This window comes from Ahaetulla prasina, chromosome 3 (genome assembly GCF_028640845.1).
Source record: "Ahaetulla prasina isolate Xishuangbanna chromosome 3, ASM2864084v1, whole genome shotgun sequence".
In the NCBI taxonomy this organism is placed as follows: domain Eukaryota; kingdom Metazoa; phylum Chordata; class Lepidosauria; order Squamata; family Colubridae; genus Ahaetulla; species Ahaetulla prasina.
In genome coordinates, this window is record NC_080541.1 from 110991971 (window position 1) to 111016765 (window position 24795).

Here is a 24795-nt window from a genome sequence, read left to right on the forward strand (position 1 = left end):
CTTAATGCAGCCATGTCCAGAAGGCTGAAACAGCCGCAAGACCAATGTGCAGACAAGCACTCACAGAAACAGTCTTTTGGCAAAGGGTGGAAATTTAACAACCAGTTCACCCAGGGTGAGTCTGGCCATCATGGGAGGCTCTTCCCACATGTGTGGCAGAGCTGGAGGACGGGGTCGGGCCATGCCCCCCACAGCCATCCTGACCCTGGGTGAGCCAGTTATTAAATTATTTGAATCCCACCACTGTCTTGAACCCTTCTACAATATGATGTCATAACGTGATCCAGGTCAGATCTTTATAATGTAAAATAAAGTTAATAAACTAGTTCCTGCCATTTTAAAGTTTCATTTCTATTTGTGCATCTAACATTGCATTTGTCTTTTTTGTCATTACATTAAGCACTAATTCATGTGGTTTGCAGTCAAGTATTAAAATATCATCTTCACACAACCCATTCTGTGCCCTCGGATTTGATTTCTGTTTCCTAAGTGAAGAACTTTGTATTTATCTTTATTGAATTCTTATCAGAATGTTTCTCATTAGTGTCCCACACTCCTCATGGACTATGCTAGCACTGAATGAGCTTCTTCATTCTATTTGCAAAAACAAATGGGGATGCATTTAAATTGCATATGAAATGGAACCTTTTCTGCATCATAAGAATGGCCAGTTGGTAACATGTTCCATTGGTTATTGATAGCAATGCTTCGTTGCTCCTTTAAATTATGCTTCAGAATTTTTAACCTTTATTTTCATTTGGGTGCTGTTTATTTTCATTGCGGTATTAGCCAGTACTGCTGTTCGCTCTTGATGCTTCTTTGCTGTGCAAGAAAACACAAATGCTGCAACTGCTCAACATGTTATTTTATAATGAACAGTTTTTCATACATAAACATCTTGAATACTTTTAACTAAATAAACATAGGAACATTATAAACATTTCTTTGGTATGTTCTTCCTCATCAAAAGAAATCATCTTCTATCTGTTCAAATAAGAATAGTAGAAATGAATAGTAAAAATATTCAGCATTGCACTAAAGACTAGTGCGGGATACAGCTGATTTTGGTTCAGTGGCTGATGCACCAAAAGCTAAGCAGGGTTGAGTTAATACTTGAGATAGGAAGCTACCAAGATATCTTAGGGTTATAGGCTAGACATGGAAATTGAAATACATCCAGAAGGCAACAATGACAGGAAATATCTGCCAATAAATAAGCATCTTTGCTTTTCACCAGGAGTCAAGCTGGCTTGAAGAAATCTTTATCTACCACCTGTACAGAGGTAGTTACATAATGCTGGGCTGAGAAATAAGAAAACCTTATGTTTGTTTATCGTAAAAAGGCAAAATGACTTTAAAAGATTAATAATTTAAGAATTTGCCTAATTCACTTTTTTTATTACCATGGTTATCGTATGAATCAGAAATATTAAATTTATATATACTGTAGAAAGTATATACACACCAACTATTTTCTTACATTTTTCCTATAATTCATTTGGTTCATTTGGCTCAATATTGTCTGGTGTAACTTCTGTTATTGGAATTTTTTTCCACTATTGTGGTGGTTATGAAATTTGCCTGACATGCAGAATGTCACTTGTTTGAAACTTCACAGATTTTAAGATTAGTATTACATTTTTCTTTCCTTACTCCACCTTTTAGGGGAAAAAAACCCAATGTACCACTTCATAGTTCTTGTCACTTTAGGTAGGTTTCAACTTCACCCTAGCTCCCAAATAGCCCAATTACATAAGTATGCAGTTGCAATACTTACTCCTTTGGATTATTTGTGAGCTGGGGGAAAACATAGCAGCAGCTCCAGCATTTCTGTATAGCGCAAGTGGACTTTAAAAAGCCTAATGAAAAACTGGATTTCTCAGAGAAAGGAAAATAGGTTTTTAAAAAATGTTTCTGCTGAGTTTCAAATCATCTTTTGCAGGTTAGGCAGGAGCTCTAACCACTATGCTATTGGAACATTGTTTAATAGAATCATAGAATAACAGAATTAGAAGGGACCTTGTGGGTCTTCTAGTTCAACTCTCTGCTCAACAAATGGTTGTCCAATCTCTTCTTGAAAATCTCCAATGATAGAGCACCCACAAGAGGCAAGTTGTTCCACTAATTAATTGTTCTCACTGACAGGAACTTTCTCCTTAATGCTAGGTTGGATCTCTCTTAAATAATCTTCCATCCATTACTTCTTGTCCTGCCCTCTGGTGCTTTGGAGAATAAGTTGTCCCCCTCTTCTCTGTGACAGGCCCTTAAATATTGGAAGATTGCTATCATGTCACCCCTTGTCCGTCTCTTCGCTAGAGAAGACATACCTAGTTCCATGTTCATCATATGGTTTAATTTTTAGAATCCTGATTATCTTTGTTGCTCTTCTCTGGACACTTTCTAGAGCATCAGCATATATATATATGTGTGTGTGTGTGTGTGTGTGTGTGTGTGTGTGTGTAGGTCTTTGGTTATTCGGGTTTTCTCCCGCGTAAAATTGGAAGTGTCTTGGCGACGTTTCGATGAAGTCTCATTCATCATCTTCAGGCTTCAGCTTCGTGCTTCTGGGAGAAATGTGTGATTGCAGCTGTTTCTTCCTTTTTAACTGCTAGTGGGGGTTTGAACTGATTGGGTGGGAGCTTGGCTGTGCTCTGATTGGATGGGGGTTTTTTTTGGATCTCGTGAGTGTGGGTCTGGTGGGTCAGAAGCCATCAAGATAGAAAAACACCCACACAGCATGAACAAACGAGATGATACCTCCCGCCTGCCAGCCATTTGGAAACCCGCCCTTATTGACAAATGAGTCCCTAACATGAGGAATGACCCCAGACCCACACTCACGAGGTCCACACAGGATGTCACCACCACACATCCACCCAGAAAGCAGACCCAAACCCACACTGATCAGGAAGCACGACCAAGGACCAGAAGCCAGACCGCAGCTGCAACATTAGCCATTTCAAACCCCTCCAATCCATACATACAGCAGACAGACACCCACTATGAAGATGTAGCACGACCACAAACATGAAGCCAAACAACAGCAATGCAACTCACCAGCTCAAATCCCCCTGCAACTCAGACTAATCTGAGCACAACCAAGCCCCCACCCAAACAGGACACACCCCCAGCCAATCAGAGCACAAAGCCCCCCCATCCAATCAGAGCACAGCCAAGCTCCCACCCAATCAGTTCAAACCCCCACTAGCAGTTAAAAAGGAAGAAACAGCTGCAATCACACATTGCTCCCAGAAGCACGAAGCTGAAGCCTGAAGATGACGAATGAGACTTCGTCAAAACGTCGCCAAGACACTTCCAATTTTACGCGGGAGTAAACCCGAATAACCAAAGACCTACATACAAACACCCGCGAAAACCTCAGAAAAATATATATATATATATAGGTCTTTGGTTGTTCGGGTTTTCTCCCGTGTAAAAGCCTGAAGATGACGAATGAGACTTCATCGAAACGTCGCCAAGACACTTCCAATTTTACACGGGAGAAAACCCGAATAACCAAAGACCTATATACAAACACCCGTGAAAACCTCAGAAAACATATATATAGAAAACTATATATATATATATATATCTTTGGTTATTCGGGTTTTCTCCCGCGTAAAATTGGATGTGTCTTGGCGACGTTTCGACGAAGTCTCATTCGTCATCTTCAGGCTTCAACCGTGCTTCTGGGAGCAATGCTCCCAGAAGCACGAAGCTGAAGCCTGAAGATGACGAATGAGACTTCGTCGAAACGTCGCCAAGACACTTCCAATTTTACGCGGGAGAAAACCCGAATAACCAAAGACCTACATACAAACACCCGCGAAAACCTCAGAAAACATATATATATATATATATATATATATGTAGGTCTTTGGTTATTCGTCTCATTAAATCATCGTCATTCGTCATCTTCAGGCTTCAGGCTTCAGCTTCGTGCTTCTGGGAGCAACACCCGCGAAAACCTCAGAAAACAAATATATATATATATATATATATATATATATATATATATACATACATACATACATACATACATACATACATACATACATACATATATATATATATATATATATATGTTTGGATGCAGTATTCCAAGCATGGTCTTATCATTGCAGTGTACAGTGGTACTAACCCTTTATTTGATCTTGATACTATTCCTTCCTTGATGCAGCCTAGGACTGGCAGCACACTGTTGTAATTCAGTTAATGAAATATTCCTGTCAGTGCATGCAGTAACCATTTGAAATAAAGGGGTCTTCCTAGCAAAAACTAAACCCCAATAGACAAATTGGATTGCAGGAGTTCAGCTGCCAAAGCCAGAAAACAACACTTTTAACATGGAGCAGGCAGAGATTGCACTGCAGCGGATTGAGAGTAAGAAAATCATCCATTCTTTCCTTCCAGACATTGTTTTTTTTTTTTTTTATTTAATTATACATCTTCAATCATCTTTGTACATTAACTATCAATCCATTTTCTACCCCCTCCCCCTCCCTTCCCCTTCCTCCCCCCACCCCCCAGGACTTCCGAGAACCGAGTACAGGGTATAAAACTAACAACAAAAATTAAAATCTAGCACAAATCATAATCCATAGTCGTTCCTTAAAACCTCCACTCCCCTTCCAAAGACAAAGAAGATACTTTTCTTCCACTCCATTATATATCAGACCATTCCACTCCTAGAATTCTCCAAAGTTTCCAATTGAGTTAGTGTTTATTCTTGAATAAAGTACGTAGTTTTTAATATCCAACCTTCATCAATCAATATCAAAACAACATTCCATCTTCCAATATTCACCAAGGTTTCTTCTAAAATGTCTTTCTTCCCTTAGCAATCTCTCAAAAATAGTTCATATTTCCGACTTAGTTTCTTTAATTTTTCTGTCCAACCTTCAGGGGTAAGCAATAGTCCATCTTTTCACATCTTTAACATTTATATATACAACAAATAATATTACAAATATCCAAAGTGTCAATTGTAATAATTAAAATCTTCACTTTACCTTACTTATGTCAAATAACATTGTTAAAATTACACCTATATCATCCACAATATATCTATTATAACAATTACATTCTAATTAACATTACATCCATCTCTTAAATATAATATTTAATCCAAGTTCCTAAATTTTACTATCTATCCTCCAAAATTAAACAATATTCCATCTTCCTATTCCTTTATACCTTTAATATATCATATAGTACCCCTAAAATTACACATTTATATCCACAATAAGTCATTTACAAAAATTAACCATAATCATATTTAATAAAGTTAAACATTCTCCCTCCCCTTCTTCTATCTTACACATTTTCAACCATCTATTCACCATTCAACTTAACATCTGTTAACAAAGAATTCCCAATCTTTAATACATTAATATAAAAATCTCGTGCTTTACAAATTGTATTGAGAAAATACTTTTTTCCTTTATAATTCAGTGTTAAACCTGCTGGAACCTCCCATCTAAAATATATCTGATGTTTCTTAAGCTCATCCACCAGAAAGGCAAATTCTTTTCTCTTTCTTAACATTTTAGGAGGAATTTCCTTCATCATTATTATATCTTGTCCTAATATTTGAAATTTATTTTTATAAAATGCTTGCAAAATTCCATACCTAATCCTCTTATTTGTAAAATAAATAACCACATCTCTCGGTAAACACTTCTGCCTTGCCCACCAGGAATTAACACGATAAATTTTTCAATATTAACTTCAAAATCTTCTGGTTCCATTCCTCTATCTGGGCAAAGGCCTGAATAAAAATCTCTTTCAAATTTTCCTCTTTAAATTCTCTTAAACCCCTTACCCTTATAGCATATTCCATTAATTTATATTGTAATATAACCCTTTCTTCCTCTGCCTTATCAGCCTTAACCTGAATATCATCTATTTTATTTTCTAAATTCAAATTAATTTGAACTTCATCTATTTTCCTTTGCAAATCTAAATTAATTTGGTTAAATTCATTCAGTCTTTCTTCTGTCTGTGTACTAGATAACAATAATGGAGTAATTGATTCCTTTAATTTTTTCATCTCCTTACTCTGCTCTTCCACCAAATCTTTAAAATCCAGTATTTCTCTCTCCATTTCATTAAATTTTTGATCTATTTCTGAAAGATGAGCCTCCATAAGCTCCTGTAAAAAATTCCTTAGACTGTCTTTAATATCTTCTTTCAATTTCCGTACCTGAAGTGAAGATATTTCCAATAATTTAGAAGTGGTTAAATCTCTTTGCTTAAAAGCCATTTTTAAACTAAGTAATATCAAGAAGAAGAAGAAGAAGAAAAAAAGGGGGAGGGAATAAAAAGAAAAAAAAACCCAATAAATTTTTCTTCTTAAACACTGTAAAAAAAAAGATAATAAAAAAAGAAATAGATTTTTTTTTTTTAAAAAAAAGAATTCCATTTAGAAAAAAAAAATCTTGTTATTTTCTTCTTAGAGGTTCCACACCAGCAATTGTAATCAGCATTTCCTTAGCTTTCACTTTCAAAACACAAAGCCATCTTTCTTCATCTCCACTCTTCAAATAACTTCTCTGTCAGGGAGTTAAAATCATCTTACAAGCAAATGCCAGCCTTCCTGCTTTCGATTCTTCCGTGTTGAAAATTTATCATAAATCCTCTTCAGTCACGGAGATGGACGCTGCGTTTTGCTCTGCTTTTGCAGAGGCGTTCTGGACTCTGGAGCTTTTTTGAACTATCGAAGGAGCGTTTCCCATCAAACCACCAGAAATCATTCTGGGGCTTTTCTTGGGGGCTCAAACTTCAGTTCAAATGCTCATCTCCCCCTCTTTGCCCGAGGCAGAGATTTACGAGCTGTTGACAGAAGATTAGCACTGTCTAAACAGCTCTCACAGAATCACAAAGAACGGGCGGACTGAAATTGCCGCCATTAACACAGCGGAGCCAAACCGGAAGTCCTCCTTCCAGACATTGTTGATGGACCACAAATAATAATATGATTAGTCACCAGAAAGTCTCTATCACTTTAAAGCAGTGTTTCCCAACCTCAGCAACTTTTAGCTGTATGGATTTCAACTCCCAGCATGCTGACCAGGGAATTATGACATCCACACATCTTAAAGTTGTGGAGAAACACTGCTTTAGATACCACTCAACAATAACCTTCGGCAAGATCTAAATCACTCCTCTTCCTTATACTATTCAGTTTTAAATAAATAAGGTTTAATTTAATGACAAGAAGTGAATATGACTTCATTTCTTCTACATCTTTATAAAGTAAGAACAAAAAATCTAAGGATTAAGTTTAAAAAGTAATTTAAAATGACCTAACCAACTTTCCTAAGACTCATTCAAAGCATTGGCAACGCTCCTGAATATGCTAGAATGCCAAATGATGAAAACAGGGTTCCAAACTCAAGAAAATCTTTATATTTCATTATCCTGTATTTAAAGGATATAATTTCCATTTTTCCCCATTGAATGTGTGCATAGCAGCTTCAGTTTGGAGGAATTCTGCCTTACATCACAGTGCCAAGCCTTTAGAGAGTTCAAATGAACACTTTGGAAAAGTTTATTAAAAATCCTTCACCAGGAAATATATATTTATTAATAGAATTGTAGTGCCATACATATAAATTTCTAAATTTAAAGTTTTAATTTCACTGACTAAGTCATGAAATATATTATAACATCATCACTTTCAGCTGCAAATTTCTGTGTACTATATAATTACTGCCAAATACCCTAACAAATAATGTGTGAAATCACCACAGGCCATATAACAGGGACAGCACTTATAGACACTGGCATTGGTGTTCTTCCTCAGTTTACTTTAGATGCAAAATGCCATTCAATAGATTACATTGTAATTTCACAACAGTCTTTCTTTTCTTCATGAAAAGTCAGTGTAATCTGGCACTACCAATATAGTGATTCAGTTATATGTATTTAATCGATAACAACTTTCTACTGATTAAACTATGTAATTCATGGCTGAAACATTTGCTTTTGGATACTTTTCCTTCTTCCAAAAAAACATTCTCTACTATTTTGACCCAGTGAAATGCCCTGGAACACTCAGAAACTTGTATACATTTTGCTTTTATGGCACGTTGATTATCATAAGGAAAGAGTCACTGAATTATGGATTTCAAAAAAGATAGGAATGCTGTAGAAAGGCAGTGTGGCTATCTTGGTACAGAAATGAAATATTGCTTGTTATATTGATAAAAGTACACAAAAAAACCTGTAAAAACACGTTATTTACCATAAGGGCTACAGATTTAGCTCTCCGTTACAAACAAAATAATCAAAATGGGGGGAAAAATCCGAATGTATTTAAGATGCTTCTTGCAGTTCTGCATCTGAGACTCAGAGTGCCGCTGTTGGCCAACATAGTTCCCAGAAAGAAGCTGGAAATCTAAAGGGGCTTCCTGCCTTCTGACTATCCAGTCACCGAGTGCAGAGCAGTCAAAGAGCAGGATTGAGGGACACTCACCGACCATGGCAGAGAAAAGAAAACCACTGCAGTGTAGATAAAACTCAGGAGAATCCCAGGAACCTCTTGATGCTTTCTTTCCAATGGGAATTTAATCCTCAGCTTACTGGATTGCATAAAGCACTTTTCACCGCAGGTGGGATGGACAGCAAGAGCAAAGCTAAGAGCAGATCTGTAAAAAGGCAAGTACGTCTCCTCTTCTTATTGTCTTTCATCTGCCAGACTGTCTCAGAGCACCTTCGCTATTCAATTCCAGAGGAAATGGGAAAGGGTTCCATTGTGGGGAATCTTGCCAAGGATCTGAAACTGAGTATTGCAGAAGTGGGAAATCGCAACCTGCATATCCTTTCTTTAGGCAAAAAGCAATACTTCTCCATTAATGCTGAAAATGGGAATCTGTATGTAAAAGACAGGATTGACAGAGAGGAAATCTGCGGGGAAACTGCACTCTGCCCCATCAGTTTTGAAGTGGTGAGTGCAAACCCCATGGACATATTTTACATAACAGTAGAGATCCAGGATATTAATGACAATGCACCACATTTCTTAAATGGTGATATCAAGCTAGAGATAAGTGAATCATCTGTACCAAGAGCCACATTTCCACTCGAACAAGCAGAAGATCCTGATATTGGGATATATTCTGTCCAAGAATATCATCTAAACATTAATAAATATTTTATTTTAGTAATTAGTAAGCAAGACTCTTTAAACAAGTATGCAGAATTAGTACTAGAAAAACAGTTGGATCGTGAAAGTGAAAGTACTGTTAGTTTAATCCTTACTGCTCTTGATGGAGGAAACCCTGCAAAAACTGGAACAGCCAAAATACAGATTACAGTCATAGATGCTAATGACAACCCACCCATCTTCAGTCAAAAAATGTACAAAATCAGCCTCAAAGAGAATGTGTCAAAGGGATCTACTGTAATACAAGTCAAAGCTACAGACAAAGATGATGGTTCCAATGGCCAGATCAACTATTGCTTCAGCAATATTGCTGATAATGCTCATCAAAAATTTGATTTACATCCAGAAAATGGACTTATAACAATTCAAGAAGAGCTAGACTTTGAAGAAACAGAGAAATATATCATAGGGATAAAAGCAAGAGATGGAGGTGGCTTAGTAGCTCATTGTAACATTGAAGTAAATCTGGTAGATGTGAATGACAATGCCCCAGAAGTGATTCTCGCTTCCTCATCCAGAGAAATTCCTGAAAACTCTCCCTTGGGAACATTGGTAGCCCTCATCAATATAAAGGATAAAGATTCGGGGGATAATGGGAAGGTCAATTGCCATTTACAGAATGCTTCCCCATTCAAAATAGTATCAGCAGCTAATAGCTATTATAAGCTGCTAACAGATGGTTCCCTAGATAGAGAAAGCACTCCAGCGTACAATCTTACAATCACAGCCACAGACGAAGGTACACCCCCTCTTTCTACACAGAAAACCATCTCACTGGAAATTTCAGATATCAATGATAATGCCCCTACCTTTGAGAAATCTTCATACACTGTTTATATGGCAGAGAACAATCCTGCTAGCTCCTCCATCTTCAGCATCAAAGCTGTAGACCCCGATCTTGGTCACAACGCTAGGATTACTTACTCCATCATCACTAGCAAAATAGAGTCACTACCTCTCCCATCTTACCTCTCCATTAACTCAGAAAGTGGCACCCTCTATTCTCAAAGATCTTTTGACTATGAGCAACTCAGGGAGTTCGAGGTACAGGTGAAGGCGGAAGATGGAGGCTCCCCGCCTCTCAGCAGCAATGCCACATTGAAGTTGCTCATCCAGGACCAAAATGACCAAAGTCCTCAAATTCTGTATCCTTCTCCAGGAGCAGAGGGCTCAGCCTCCTTTGAGATGGTGCCTCGCTCGGCAGAGATGGGGTACCTGGTTACAAAGGTGGTGGCTGTGGATGCTGACTCTGGGCACAATGCCTGGCTCTCTTATCATCTACTGCAAGCCACTGAGCCAGGACTCTTCACAATTGGTGCCCACACGGGTGAAATCAGGACACTGCGGACATTTCTGGAAAGGGATGCTCTGAAGCAGAAGCTAGTGGTCTTAGTGAAGGATAATGGGCAGCCCCCGCTTTCTGCTACAGTCAGTCTCAATCTGATTTTTGCTGAAAACTTCCAAGAGGCCCTGCCAGAAATAAATAACCAAACCATGGATTCAGAGCAACAGTCTGAGCTCCAGTTCTATCTAGTGCTGGCCTTAACTTTGATCTCCTTTCTGTTCCTCTTGACTGTAACTCTAGTTATTATGATGAAACTCCGACAGTCGGGGAATCTGAAATTTCTTCCATGCTTTGCTCCCATTCCCCATTCAAGCAATGCCATTATATTCCCACCAAATTATGAGGAAGGGACTATTCCTTATTCCTATCAGCTCTGCTTATCATCCGAGTCCAAGATACATGAAATTACTTTTCCAACTCCCAAAGTTCAGCCTGCAGAATATATTTCATGCAACCCAAATTCTGATGTTCTTCTGCCTACTAATGGAGCCAATGTCTTAAATTCTGAGATGGAGAAAATTAATTTGGTGAGTTTTCTTTTGAAGAGTAACAATTTTACATATCTTGTTAATAAAATTGAAAATGTTAAAAGATTCTATAAAAGCTACCAGGTCTTTTGATTTCTGTGTAAAAATAAGGTTATCACATCAGTTGTGAAGGTAGTCCTTTGCAAGCCCAGAAATTTCTTTTGCTAAGTGAGAAAGTTTTTTGTGAATTTTTCTGCATTTTTCAACCTTTCCTGCCACACTGTTGGTAAGTGAATCACTGCAGTTGTCACCTTAGTAACATTGTTAAATGAATCTGGCTTCCCAACTGACTTTACTTTTCAGAACGCTGCAAAAGTTGATAACATGACTCTGGGAGATTACAGTTGTTTTATGAATTAGTTCCTAAGAGTCTGTAACAATTACCAGATCCTTTAAGTTCTGTAAAGAAAGAAAATTATTTTCTGTATTTTTCATATAGCTGTCACTTTATTAATAAATCATTTTTTAAAAAGAAAGATAGGTATTTCATAAATAGTGATCAAAAAACCTTAGAATTGATGGGGGTTTTGTAGTTTCTTTCTACTGAAAGTAAATAAGTGCATTTGATCATATGTAATTTTTGAATGAAATGTCAACAATAAGTAATAATGAGGGATAACTTTTTAATGCTTCTACTATAACTAATCTTCTGATAAAATAGAGAGCATTTGAAGCATTTAGAATGATTCACCTTATTTACTACATATGAAATATCTCAGTAATGAATACCAACATTGAGTGTTGAGTATTTTTATAAACTTAATAGTATGAAAATGCATTGTGTTTTCCATTATGACTATAATTTGTCTAAAATCATTTCTGCTATCTATATATTTATGTTAACAGATTAATTATATTTGAGTTACAGAGTAATCTAATCAACCAAGCACAGAAGAAATTTTGTTACAAATTAGGGGGCATAAAAACAAATCAAAGATGCCATACCAAGTTACATGTTTTCAGGGTTCCAAATAACAGCCCATAGGTAATCAAAACTCCAAGGCAGAGTTCCTCAAAGTATAGATTTATTCGGCATGCCATATTGGCACAGCTGGTGAAAACCTGGTGAGAGTGTCCTTGGTTCCCAGAAGAAAGAATGTTATTTTGGCTACATATCCCCCTCAGCTATCTCTACTCCCCTCTTCCTTTAACCCAGCTCCAGCCAGCCTCTCTGTGGCACCCTGAAGATGCTCAAAGATGGCTCCACGGAGGCATGCTGATTTTCAAATTATATATGATAATGAAAAACAACTTGGGCTTTTTGTTCACTGTTCTCCTTTTTTCATAAAATATTCCACACTTTCTGATAAATCTGTCAAAGCAGTTCACAATTCGGAACTCTTTTTTACAGTTCTAATAAGAGTGACATAAATAAAGTGACATAGGTTCTAATGAAGTGACATAGGTTCACAGGTCTAAGAAAGTCAGTAAAGGCACACTTCCTCATTATTCACTACACTTAAGCAGCAAATTATTTAAAAAGGAGAATCACTCTCTTATTAGCACTTGCATGAAAATGGTAGAATCTACCCCAACCTTAGGTACTCACAAAGAGGGACAAAATAGGAATTGCATTTATAACATCTGCTGTTATGTTGTGATTTTTGCTTGCTGCAATTGTGGACTTCCACATTTAACATATAGAAGATAGTTTTGGTATACATGAAAAAAAAAATACCAGTGAAAAGATATTTGTGACAGAACCTAATTGCAGCTGCTTGATATAAAGATAATTCAGTTAAACAATAAAGCCATTTTATGGATTTCAAAGGCTGGAAATGTAAATTTCATATAGAAGAAAGGACTGAAAAGGATAGTTTAGAACCTTGTACATACCAAAGACAGCCCTGCTGTAAAAACAATTCACATTAATTTGTATGGAATGATTCAGCAATGACTTGGGCACATATGCAGATCTCAAAAAGCACACCTTGGTAACTTCAAAATAAAGTCCTCATTAACATAAGCAGAGTTCTTGGACATTTGCATGTAATAAAAACTCTGCAGGCATTATTCAATTCAATTCAATCTTTATTACAGTTATGGACCAGCACAAAAAAATTGAACATTAAAACAAAACAGAGCAGAACAGAACAGAACGAGGCATAGGAATTAACATATTACAATTGAATCATATGATCCAACAATAACATTTTACATAAAAATAATCAGAGTTTCTGGGGATATTTAATCAGGTAAGAGTCTGTGAGTCGCTGTAGAGGGGGCAATACAACAGGCTATTGGCTGTACTTTCATTGGCCCCTTTTCCACAGGTACACAGCTCATATGGAACTTTTTTCTATCGGCCCTCCAGAATTGCTCTGAGCAAACTGTTTACAGCATGCTATAGTTAATGCCCTCCAAAATTTAGAGACAACTATATAATATAAATATTTAGCTGGTTTGTGAAGTAGGCTCTGTCTGTTCAAAAAACATTCTTGAGTAAGCATTCTTTCTGTCCTATTGAACTTCCTGATCTTTAATACTTTGTTTAAATGCACTAAATGCATACTTATAGCCCATCATTAGGAACTCCTTCTTGGAGAAGCCAAGATGCTGGAGTTTTAATAAAATGGTTCTAATCCAAGTTGATAAGGAAAGGGCTCAGTCCTGTAGAGAAGAACAGTAGTTTCAGCCAATGTGTTATAATGCAGATCCATGCACTAGTTTCGATCTTGAACAGCCCCGCCTCCTTTAGAACGGCATTAATACAACCCTTAGAAATTTAGAGTGGACCTTTTCGAGAGGGGTAAAAGAGAAATAGGGTCCTAGCTGGAATCTGGACACATTAGAATATCTACAGAGGCATTCCATGATATCAAAATCACATTGGGATATTGGGACAGGTAGCAGGTGTCTCAGAGTACCCTGAACACCTTCCAAGAAAGACATCTAGGCTTCTAACAGTATTGATTCTGTTAGAAAGTTGGAGATGTCATTGCAGTTTCTTCAGGAATCTACTAATTTGAGGTTTCTCCAACTAAGAAATTGAACCTTCACAATCTGCCAGGAATGTGTTTAAAAGTGGATACAATACGTTACATTTATCATTTATGGCTGGAGTTTAAAAAAAAACTAAGGACACATTATCTACCCACCAAAAATGTGCCAAATGCTCAAACTGAGAAGGTTGGATTGTTGTGAATGTCATATTTTCCTAAATTGTTTCACCACTACTCTGCAGAGTCCATATTTGGGGAAAAGATGCAGTCATATTATTTCTCATTTAATCTTTTGAGTCTAGTCCATGTTTGCTGTAATACATGCCATGCTTAGAGACCATACACAATGCTTTTGTTTTGGAACTATCCAGGTCTGATTCTCAGTGGGGTTTCAGGAAGTTATTATAAGACCTCTCAGAATAGTGTTTGCAGTCCACTTTTCCTTAATCTCTCAGAGAGACATACACAAATGTCACATTACATGCAATCATGCAACACCTCATACACAGAGGGAGAAATAATATAAAATATGTATATATTTCTGAGACCTGAAGGGAATCTCTGAGTCAACCATTTGATCTATCAGGCATGGCAGCAAAGAGAGGTTTTGTATCTCTTGGCTGCCATTTAATGGTTGTCCAGTTTGTTCAAAAGATTGAGTTTAAGAAAGAATTTTAGCTAAGAAGATGGAAATGGGAACTCTAAACTACTTTAAAAACATGTGAAGTAAAGAAGTGAGGAGCCAAGACACCTGGGGGCAGTGGCCACAGGGAAGGAAATTTCCTGCAACACAGACTACAGATATGTAAGAGATTAATTTTTTCAGGGATACTTCCAATTATTATGCTTAGATAGAAGAGTACAAAAATAATCTGGAAGATGGAATACAAGAATTGTAATTAAACAACTCAGATGGAGTGTGAAACAAACTCAAGGTAACCTCCGCTTAATTCTGCTTGGTATGAGCAGGGGAGAGGAATACGTTGCCAGGCTTTCAAGGCTCTGGTATGACATCCTATAGCAGTAGTGTTTGAGTGGTCCCTGCACTGTCTATTTCCTGACCTAACCTACTTGATAGTTGATATTTTAAGCTGGAAAAAGCTAGCCCATGTTAGAATTTGACGCTCTCTAAGTCAGGGATCTCCAACCTTGGCAACTTTAAGACTTGTGGACTTCAATTCCCAGAATTTCTTAGCCAGCTTTGCTGGCTAAGGAATTCTGGGAGTTGAAGTCCACAAGTCTTAAAATTGCCAAGGTTGGAGACCCCTGCTCTAAGTTGACCAGTTGACCAATATACCAACTCATTTGAAAAAGAAAATAAGTGTGATAAAGATGGGCTTCAATTAAAAGAAGATGGGAGAGGGAGTAGAACAAATCAGAGAGAGATGAAAATGTGCAATTCTGGAGAAAACTGACTCAAACAATTGTAGGCATAGTCTTCTGGCATGGAAACAGCCTCCCCCATGAACATAAACACACCCAGCATTGCCCCCCCACACACAGTATATTTATTTTGTGTATGTGCTTTTCTTTGATCTTTGATATAAATACAATAATAAATAATAGGATGGAGATAAAAATGTATTGGCATGTATCTAAAAGTTATTGACTTGTTGAGATTCTATAATGTAATGTTTACTTTTCGTCAAAATCCCAATCTGGATAAAAATAGATCTAAATAATTTCTTTTTCAAATTAATTCAAATGCAAGGCAACCCGCCCTTTCCAAATTTTCCCATGGGTACTAGAAGGGTCTGTACCAATAGCGCTGAATGGAGGTTTGATTCTGGGGGCTATGAATAACCATAGACTAATATAAATCACAAAACAGTTGCAAACATGATTGATTTACAAATGTTGGTATAGCAAAGGATGCTTTCATTGAGCAAATCAACAGAAACTTTTATCCCATACCAATCAATGACATTAGATCTTGTAAGACATAATTTTTATTTTTTTTCAAAAATATAAATGGGGTACAAATGTACAATATAATAATGGAGACAATGAAAGAAAACTATTTACAAACGAAGGCTTTACTAATACTCTGACTGTATACTAATTGTATAAGCAAGAAAATGATATTATAGAAAACCAGTACAGAAAGTACTAGACAGGTGAAAAGATGTAAAAAGAGTCTCTATTCAATTTCAATTATCTATTCATATTCCAGTTGGCTTTGTTAATGAAAAATATGTTGTAATTTTAATGTTAATAGTCCATGGTGCTTAGAAATTTAGCAGTCATTATATGATTTAAATTGAATTTACAGTTGTGTCATAGGCAAATCTACTCTATCATAGGCAAATCTACTCTACTGACTACTCAGAAAGTTATCCTAATTTTAAGAAAATGTTCCTAACGCATAAAATAAATTAATATTCCTTCATGTGAATTGAAGTCTTCAATCTTCTGTTATCTTACAACTAATATGTATGTAAAGGAGAAAGAAAGAGAAAACAGATATTATTTTTCTTATTGTACCATGATATGTTTGAGAATAGCTGAAACTATAAATTAAAATATTGAAAATATATTCCTAGATAAACAGGAAAAAAGAGGTGTGTGTGAGTGATAAGGAAAAAAGAAATATGACTGAGATACAAACGAAATTATCAAAACAGCAGGACAATAATATTAGGATTTTACCTACTGCTATCAGAAGATACCCACATTTATTCTTGAACACCTCAAAAACGGGTGGTATGCAAGTATAAATCCCTTGCAGTTTTCCCGCTGGCCTCACGGTGTTGCTGTTAGCCAACTAGGACGCCGAGAGAATGGAGAAGAGCTGTTTGTTATACAGACGCAAAGGAGGATTTCGGCATTTCGTTAAAGGCAGGGAAAACAGCTGATCACAAATGCAAAGCAGTCTTGCGAAACGGGAAGTTCCCAGACATTAAGAAGAAACGAGAGTGTTTCTTACTGGTCTGCGTTCTGATGAGATTTTGAGGCAGTCACTTTATCGCAGAGGAGATGGAGCGAGGGCAAGGAGGGAATGGCAGAGCAATCCGAAGGCAAGTACTATCGCTCTTAGTCTTGTCGGTTTCCTACCGGGCCGTCTCCGAACAGATTCATTATGCCATCCCCGAGGAGATGTCAAAAGGTTCTATAGTGGGGAATCTTGCAAAGGATCTAGGACTGAGTCTCAGAGAACTGGCAATGCGCAAAATGCACGCCATCTCTGTGGACAAGGTGCAGTATTTCACCATCAGTGCAGGAAATGGAAACCTCTGTGTGAATGAGAGGATAGATAGGGAAGAAATATGTGGCCGAATTCCACTGTGTGTTCTTAATCTTAAAGTGGTTTTTGAAAATCCGTTAAATATTTACCATCTAAAAATAGAGATACAAGACATTAATGATAATTCTCCACAGTTTCTCAGTAGCATAATCCAGTTGGAGATAATTGAAACAACACAAATAGGCACCAGATTCCTTCTTGGGAATGCCAAAGATCCAGACATTGGCACAAACGCTTTACAGAATTATCATCTTAGCACCAATCCTTACTTTACTTTGGATGTGAAAGAGAGTCAAGATGGAAATAAATTTGCAGATTTAGTACTCCAGAAATCACTTGATCGCGAGAGTGAACCAACGGTACAGCTAACACTTACTGCCCTAGATGGCGGAAAACCCAGAAAAACTGGAACAGCCCAAATATGGATCAATGTCACCGATGCCAATGATAATCCGCCTATATTCACCCAAGACGTCTACACAGTCAGTCTGAGGGAAAACCTACCAGTTGGGTTCCTGGTGCTGCAACTTGTAGCTTCAGATAAAGATGAAGGCTCAAATGCACAAATCAGATATTATTTCAGCAATATACCGCTGAGTGGCAATAAGAAGTTCAGCCTAGATTCAACCAGTGGAATGATTTCTCTTGTGGAACCATTGGACTTTGAGGAAAGCTCAGAATATGTGATGACTGTAGCAGCAAAAGATGGAGGTGGATCAATGACCCATTGTAAAGTAGAAGTAAAAATCCTTGATGAGAATGATAATGTGCCAGAAATTATAACTGCATCTGTTTTTAGTCCCATTCTGGAAGATTCTCAGACTGGAACAGTTATTGCTCTCATCAATGTTCATGACAGAGATACTGGTAATAATGGAAAGATCGTTTGTTATTTAGAAAATGACTTGCCATTCAAGATTCTTCCATCATCTGACAACTACTACACTCTCTTGACAGATAAAACTTTAGACAGGGAAAAAGCATCTCAGTATAATATTACAATCACAGCCACTGACAAAGGAACTCCTCCATTAACCACCCACAAAACCATCTTGCTGCAGATCTCTGATATCAATGACAATGCTCCTGCTTTTGAAAAAACTTCCTACAGCATCTATGTGCCAGAGAATAATCCTTCTGGCGCCTCCATCTTCCAGATTCAAGCCTTTGATCTGGATATAGATCAAAACTCACAGATCACATATTCAATCCTCACCAGCAACATTGAAGAATTTCCCATCTCCTCCTATATCTCCATTCACTCTGAGACCGGCATCATCTATGCCCAGCGATCCTTTGACTATGAGCAGTTCAGGGAATTCCAGCTGCAGGTGAAGGCCCAAGATGGTGGGAGTCCCCCTCTTAGCAGCAACGTCACAGTCAGGGTGTTTATCCTGGATCGGAATGACAACAGCCCCCAAATCCTGTCCCCTTCAACAGATTCCAAGGACCCTGCCCTCTTTGAGATGGTCCCTCGTTCAGCTGTGGCAGATTATCTGGTAACAAAGGTGGTGGCTGTGGATGCTGATTCTGGACACAACGCCTGGCTCTCCTACCAGCTGATTCAAGCCACAGAACCAGCCCTCTTCACTGTTGGCTCCCATACAGGTGAGATCAGAACAGCAAGAACTTTTCTGGAGAGAGATGCTGTGAAACAGAGACTGGTCCTTCTGGTGAAGGATAATGGACAACCGACTCTCTCGGCCTCTGTCACTCTGAACCTGGTGTTTGCTGAGAACTTCCAGGAGGCCCTTCCAGAGATGAAAAACCAGTTGAAGAGTTCAGAGGATCAGTCTGACCTGCAGTTCTATTTGGTGGTGGCTTTAGCTGTGATGTCATTTTTATTCCTCTTGTCAGTCATTCTGGCCGTTGCCATCAAACTCAGGCAGTCAGGAAATTCCAGTTTCTTACCATGTTTTGCTCCTGTTTCCCATTCCACAGCTGGGGTCATATTTCCACCCAATTTTCAAGATGGGACCCTGCCTTATTCCTACCAGCTCTGCCTCTCCTCAGAATCCAGAAAGAATGAATTTACCTTCCTGGCACCAAATATTCATATTGCAGAGAATGTGCTTTGTGGTGAAAAAACTGATGTGCCTCTTTCAAGCAACGGAGGAAGCAATTTCCATCCTGAGGTGGAAAATAATGGGAAGGTAAATATCAATTAAAATCAAACTCCATAGATCTATCCCCTAATAAACAGCACAATGCTTCTCCTATTATTCAGAAGGTAATTTCATTCTTTTTTTATCATTCTGTCAAGTAATATTCATTTTTTAAAAATCCATTTATGTTATTTATAGTGGAAAATACAAAAGAAAATTAAACCTATTAAAAGAAAAGATAGAAAGAAGCTTTTTTTTCTATCCAGGTTGTAGTTTGGTTCTGGATTTACGTTGGCTTCTCAATTTACAGGCAGCAAAGCAGAGTTTGGCTACTCCTGGAGATATAAGATTATACTATTCAGCCAACAGTAGTTGAACAATAAAAAATTTATGCGTCTTGATTAGTCCACTAAAATAAGTGCAATAAACATGTTCCTAATATCTTTGTACAAGAGGCAATAGAATAAAGCATGGCTAACAGATTCCACTGCGTTTGATCCACAAGTATATAGTTGGTCATTATAAGAGATTCTTCTGAATTTTCCTTCCATGAGAGCAGTAGTCATCACAGTGGGCCAAGGTGACAAAGCTGCTAAATTTAGGTGAAGTCATATATTTCAGGTAACTTGCTAGTTTCCACATAGGGACAGAATTGTTTAAGAGAAAATGCTTAGGAAAGGAGATAGTTTATCATTCTATATTAAGTATCAGTGAGTTTATCATTTTGGCTGCCTGATTAGGCTATTCCAAAATAATCCTAACGAATTAGGTATTTGGTACAATTTCTTCTGGCAAGCAATTTAACATGCCCTTTCTCAGAATGTGGGATAATTAATTTGAATTGTCCAACTGAAAGCAATAGCAAGGTAAGTTCCTTTTTTAAGACTGCAGTTCCGATAGTGTTTTAACCTAAAAGAAATTTCTTATGTCTAGGTAATGACTCTTCTATGAACTTGAAGTTTTTAAATTGCTCTTATTTTACTTATGGTCCTATTTTACTTATGTTGTATCCTGTGTGCATATTGCAAATGATAGTTTTAATAGAGAAGGGGAATTTATGCTTTTTTAAATATTATTCTCAGATAATATTTAAATTACTCTTGCAAAGATGTCCTGAATCTAAAGGAAATATGCTAATTCCCTTATGACATAGTGAGTTTAGGATTATGGCAATACCAAGAGATACAGTACTTTTCACTTGGACATCAATGTTTGATTGATATTAGGTAATCAGTTCTCTATCTGAAAGTATTCAATTTTCAATCTCATGCATACTTATCTAATATTACATGTCAAGTGTATAACCAGATAAGGATATCTGGTACTTTTGCTTTTTATCACATGAAAATATTACTGAATCAAAGGAGATTCACCTGGTAACGATCTGCTTTTGCCTTTATATTAAATGTTTCTCCATTTTATAGATAAACAACCAGTTCTAATTTTAAAAACATTTCAATAATCTATATAGTCTGGTTTCTCTTCAGAACATATAAATATTTCACCTTTTATTGAAGTCTATGTTAATTAATTTGATTTTGAGAAATCCCTGTGTGCTCACATGGTACTTCTTTCTGGATATTATTTGTTGCAAGGTCATTTCTTTAGACTATATACTTGATAAGGATAGTGAGTATACCACAGCATCTAAGAGAAGTAATTTATATGTGAATAAACTAAATTAAAGAACTACAGGTTAGATTAACTACATTTTTAAAATTGTATAGAAGGGAATAACTGTTGATATTCCCTTCAAAAGTGTACCACTCATCCAAAGTTAGTAGCCATGAGTTATAACACAAGATTTATGATAATAGAAGCAAAGAATTTCCAGATTAAGACCACAGAATTTTATATTGATATTGATTGTTCCTGATTGCTTATTTGTACCCTATGATTATCATTAAGTGTTGTATCATTCAGTGTTAAATTTGTACCCTATGATCATCATTTGTGTGGTAAATGTTGATACCACACATCATTGGTGTGTAAATGTGTATCTTTTCTTTTCTTTTATGTATACTGAGAGCATATGCACCAAGACAAATTCCTTGTGTATCCAATCACACTTGGCCAATAAATTCTATTCTATTCTATTCTATTCTATTCAGAATCAGAGTTTGGACACCATATCTAATCTAATATCTAATCTTAGCCAAGGAAAGAGCACCAACCATATTTCTATATAATTGGTTCCATAATGAAATCACTGATACCGTTTAAAAGTTTCTTCTAAAATCCACTTGTAAGCTGTAAAACTTGTTGCTGTATGACAGAGAAAAGATCTTTACCTTCAGTTCTATTATATTCTTTCAAGGATTTGAAAAGTACTGTTATTTTCCTTCTCATCTTAATGTTACATTCTTATAATTGTTGCTAATTACCTAAAGTCACAAAACCAGGCACTAAATATACAACTAAGGATAAACTTTTTCATACTTTTTGTTGTCTTTTTGTTACCATATCACACTTGTTTACTCACACAATTTTCAGAGATGATTGTAGAATGATCAGACTTTACACTTTGTAAGCAACTTGTAATTAAATGAATATGAAACATTGAATTCCACCAATAAGCACTTATCTGGAATTCTCTTGTTCTAAATAAATTTCAAAATCCAGCAAATTCTCTTTTATCAGGTTGAATGACCACAGTCAATAAGAATAGTAAAAAACAAAAACATTCAGCAGAGCACTAAAAGCATCAGTCAAAATGGGCCACGGTGTGGCTCAGGCTGTAAGAAGCCTGTTATTAAACACAGCTGCCTGCAATTATTGCAGGCTCGAGTCCCACCAGGCCCAAGGTTGACTCAGCCTTCCATCTTTTATAAGGTAGGTAAAATGAGGACCCAGATTGTTGGGGGCAATAAGTTGACTTTGTATATAAATATACAAATAGAATGAGACTATTGCCTTACACAATGTAAGCCGCCCTGAGTCTTCGGAGAAGGGCGGGATATAAATGTAAATAAATAAATAAAAAAGCCCAGGGAGCAGCATTTATCAAGGTAATCTTGATGGAGCTTGGCTGATCTTCAAAAGCAAAGCAAGGTTAGATTAATACTTGGATGGAAGACTCCAAACATATCATACAGCTGCAGGCTTTAGAGGGAAGGTAAAAATATCCAGAAGGAGAAAACAACAAGAAATTTTTGAAATGTTCCCACAAAAACTACAAAAGAAGTGTAGATTTTTACAACATGAAACTCTAGGCTGAGAAACAGGAAAAACCTATATTAGTGAAAAACAGGACATTAAAAGTGTGATTATTCAAGATTTCTAAAGATGGATTTACATTAGCATGATTATTCATTTTGTGAAATGGTGACAAAGAGACTTTGGTAGCATGATCCATGAAGAATTAAATATTGGAACTTTTCAGAAGAAAGAATGACAATTAGAAGGGACCTTGGTGGTCTTCTAGTCCAACCCCCTGATTGAGCATACCATTTCAGACAAGCCAAGTGGGCCAGCATTTCTGAGCTGAGCTCTATGTATGACCTTTGGAAGGCAAGTCATAGGGCAGTTTTCAAAAAGGAGGCAAAGCCAGGCAAAACCAAATTAGATTTAAATTTGGTTGTCATAAAAATTAGTAGTTAATATTACTACTCTCCACACTATCATATTAAAAATGACAATTTAGCAATAACTTTTGAAAGGATTAAGTCTTTTTTGACCTGTATAGGACCTATAGCTTTAAATATTCTTTGAATGTGCTTTTCAAATTCAGTCTTCAGTAAATACCGTACTTTTCGGAGTACAAGATACATTCCCTCCCCTAAAAGAGGGTGAAAATGTTGGTGTGTCTTATACACCGAAAACAGCCATTTTTGGCCTCCTGAAGTCCCATCCTGCGTGTCCTATTTTTGCAAAAACAGGGCACTCAGAGGCTTTGGGAGGCCTGCAGAGTGCTCCTGTGGGCTGGGAAGGGCAAAAACGTCCTTGTTTTTGTGAAAAATGGGCAAAAAACAGGCCTGGTTTTTGCAAAAACAGGCCCGGTTTTTGCAAAAACAGGGCACAAAGAGGCCTTGGGAGGACTGCAGAGTGCTCCAGGGGGCCGGGGAGGGCAAAAACGCCCTTGTTTTTGTGAAAAATGGGCAAAAAACAGGCCTGGTTTTTGCAAAAACAGGGCACAAAGAGGCCTTGGGAGGACTGCAGAGTGCTCCAGGGGGCCGGGGAGGCCAAAAACTTTTTTTTTCTTGCTTACCTCTTCAAAATCTTGGTGCATCTTATACCCTGGTGTGTCTTATAGTCCAAAAAATACAGTAGTTCTTATCTTCCAGAAGAAGTGAATAAAATGTTTTCTTCTTGTTGTTAGTTGCGAAGTCGTGTCCGACCCATCACGACTCCATGGACAATGTCCTTCCAGGCCTTCCTGTCATCTACCATCCTCTGGAGTCCATTGAAGCTCATGCCTACTGCTTCAGTGACTCCATCCAGCCACCTCGTTTTCTGTCATCCCCTTCTTTTGCCCTCAATTTTTCCCAGCATTAGGTTCTTCTCCAGTGAGTTATTCCTTCTCATTAGGAGGCCAAAATATTTGAGTTTCATCTTCAGGATCTGGCCTTCTAAAGAGCAATCAGGATTGATCTCCTCTATACATCATTGTAACAATGTGTAGAAGAGAGTGAGGACTTAAGAGATCTCTTTAAAGAATCTTTTAAAAAAATCAGAAGCATTTCTTAAAAGTTTCAAAGCCTTGACTGTCCTCCCAACTGTACCAGAATGCCAAAGAAAAAATTAGAAAAATAGAAAATTTCTGCATTTGACTGAGCATCCTTTACTTGTGGGCTGTATTTCTGTTCTGTTGAAGGTACGCAGAGAAGCCTGAGTAATTCTATCCTATATCATGATGCCAAACCCTTCCAGGAGCCATACGATATACTTTTGGAAAAAATACTTTTAAAAAAATCCTCACACAGGGAATATATGAAACCCAAAGACTTCAGAAATCAGATTTCTGACATCACACATATACATTTACAGTATGGATATTTGAATTTTCAATTTCACAGAAATCATGCATTTATTGCCACAACACTACCATGCACTTTACTCAGCTCCACTTTTCTGTGTATTGGACATTAATTATCAAATTGAAATCTACAATGTGTGAAATCATTTTAGATCACATCTAACAGACAGCATTTCCAAACACAGACATTTGTGTTATAAAATATCTTCCATTTATATATTAAAGGATCAGTGTCATTAAACAGATAGGATTGCAATTTCGGATTGCAACTATGTTTTCCTTTCTCTTTAAAAATGGGTTTAATCTAACATCACCACCAATTGTGAATCTACATTTGATTCACAATTACCTTTGAGGAAATGATTTTCAACTGCAGAACCAAGGTTTAAACAGCTGGCCTATATTTTGGGTTATATAACTTTTTTTCAGAACTCTTTTTCTAACTTCTTGTCCAGTGAAGATTTCTGGAGCATTCAGAAACTTGAAAA

General features: G+C 37.1%; 2 protein-coding genes across 3 annotated transcripts in view; both read left to right on the plus strand.

The window, feature by feature from the left end:
• The window catches only part of LOC131194996 (cadherin-23-like), a 240846-nt gene that overhangs the window by 17029 nt on the left and 199022 nt on the right, over positions 1-24795 (plus strand). The window lies entirely within an intron of this gene.
• LOC131194047 (protocadherin gamma-B5-like) overlaps positions 16132-24795 on the plus strand; it is a 39311-nt gene continuing 30647 nt past the window's right edge. For both annotated transcript variants that reach the window (XR_009154099.1, XM_058174601.1), the window contains exon 1: positions 16132-19380. Coding sequence is in view for 1 of the 2 variants with exons in the window: in XM_058174601.1 (XP_058030584.1) it covers positions 16960-19380 (2421 nt within the window). In the remaining variant the exon portion in view is untranslated. The remainder of the gene's footprint in view (positions 19381-24795) is intronic.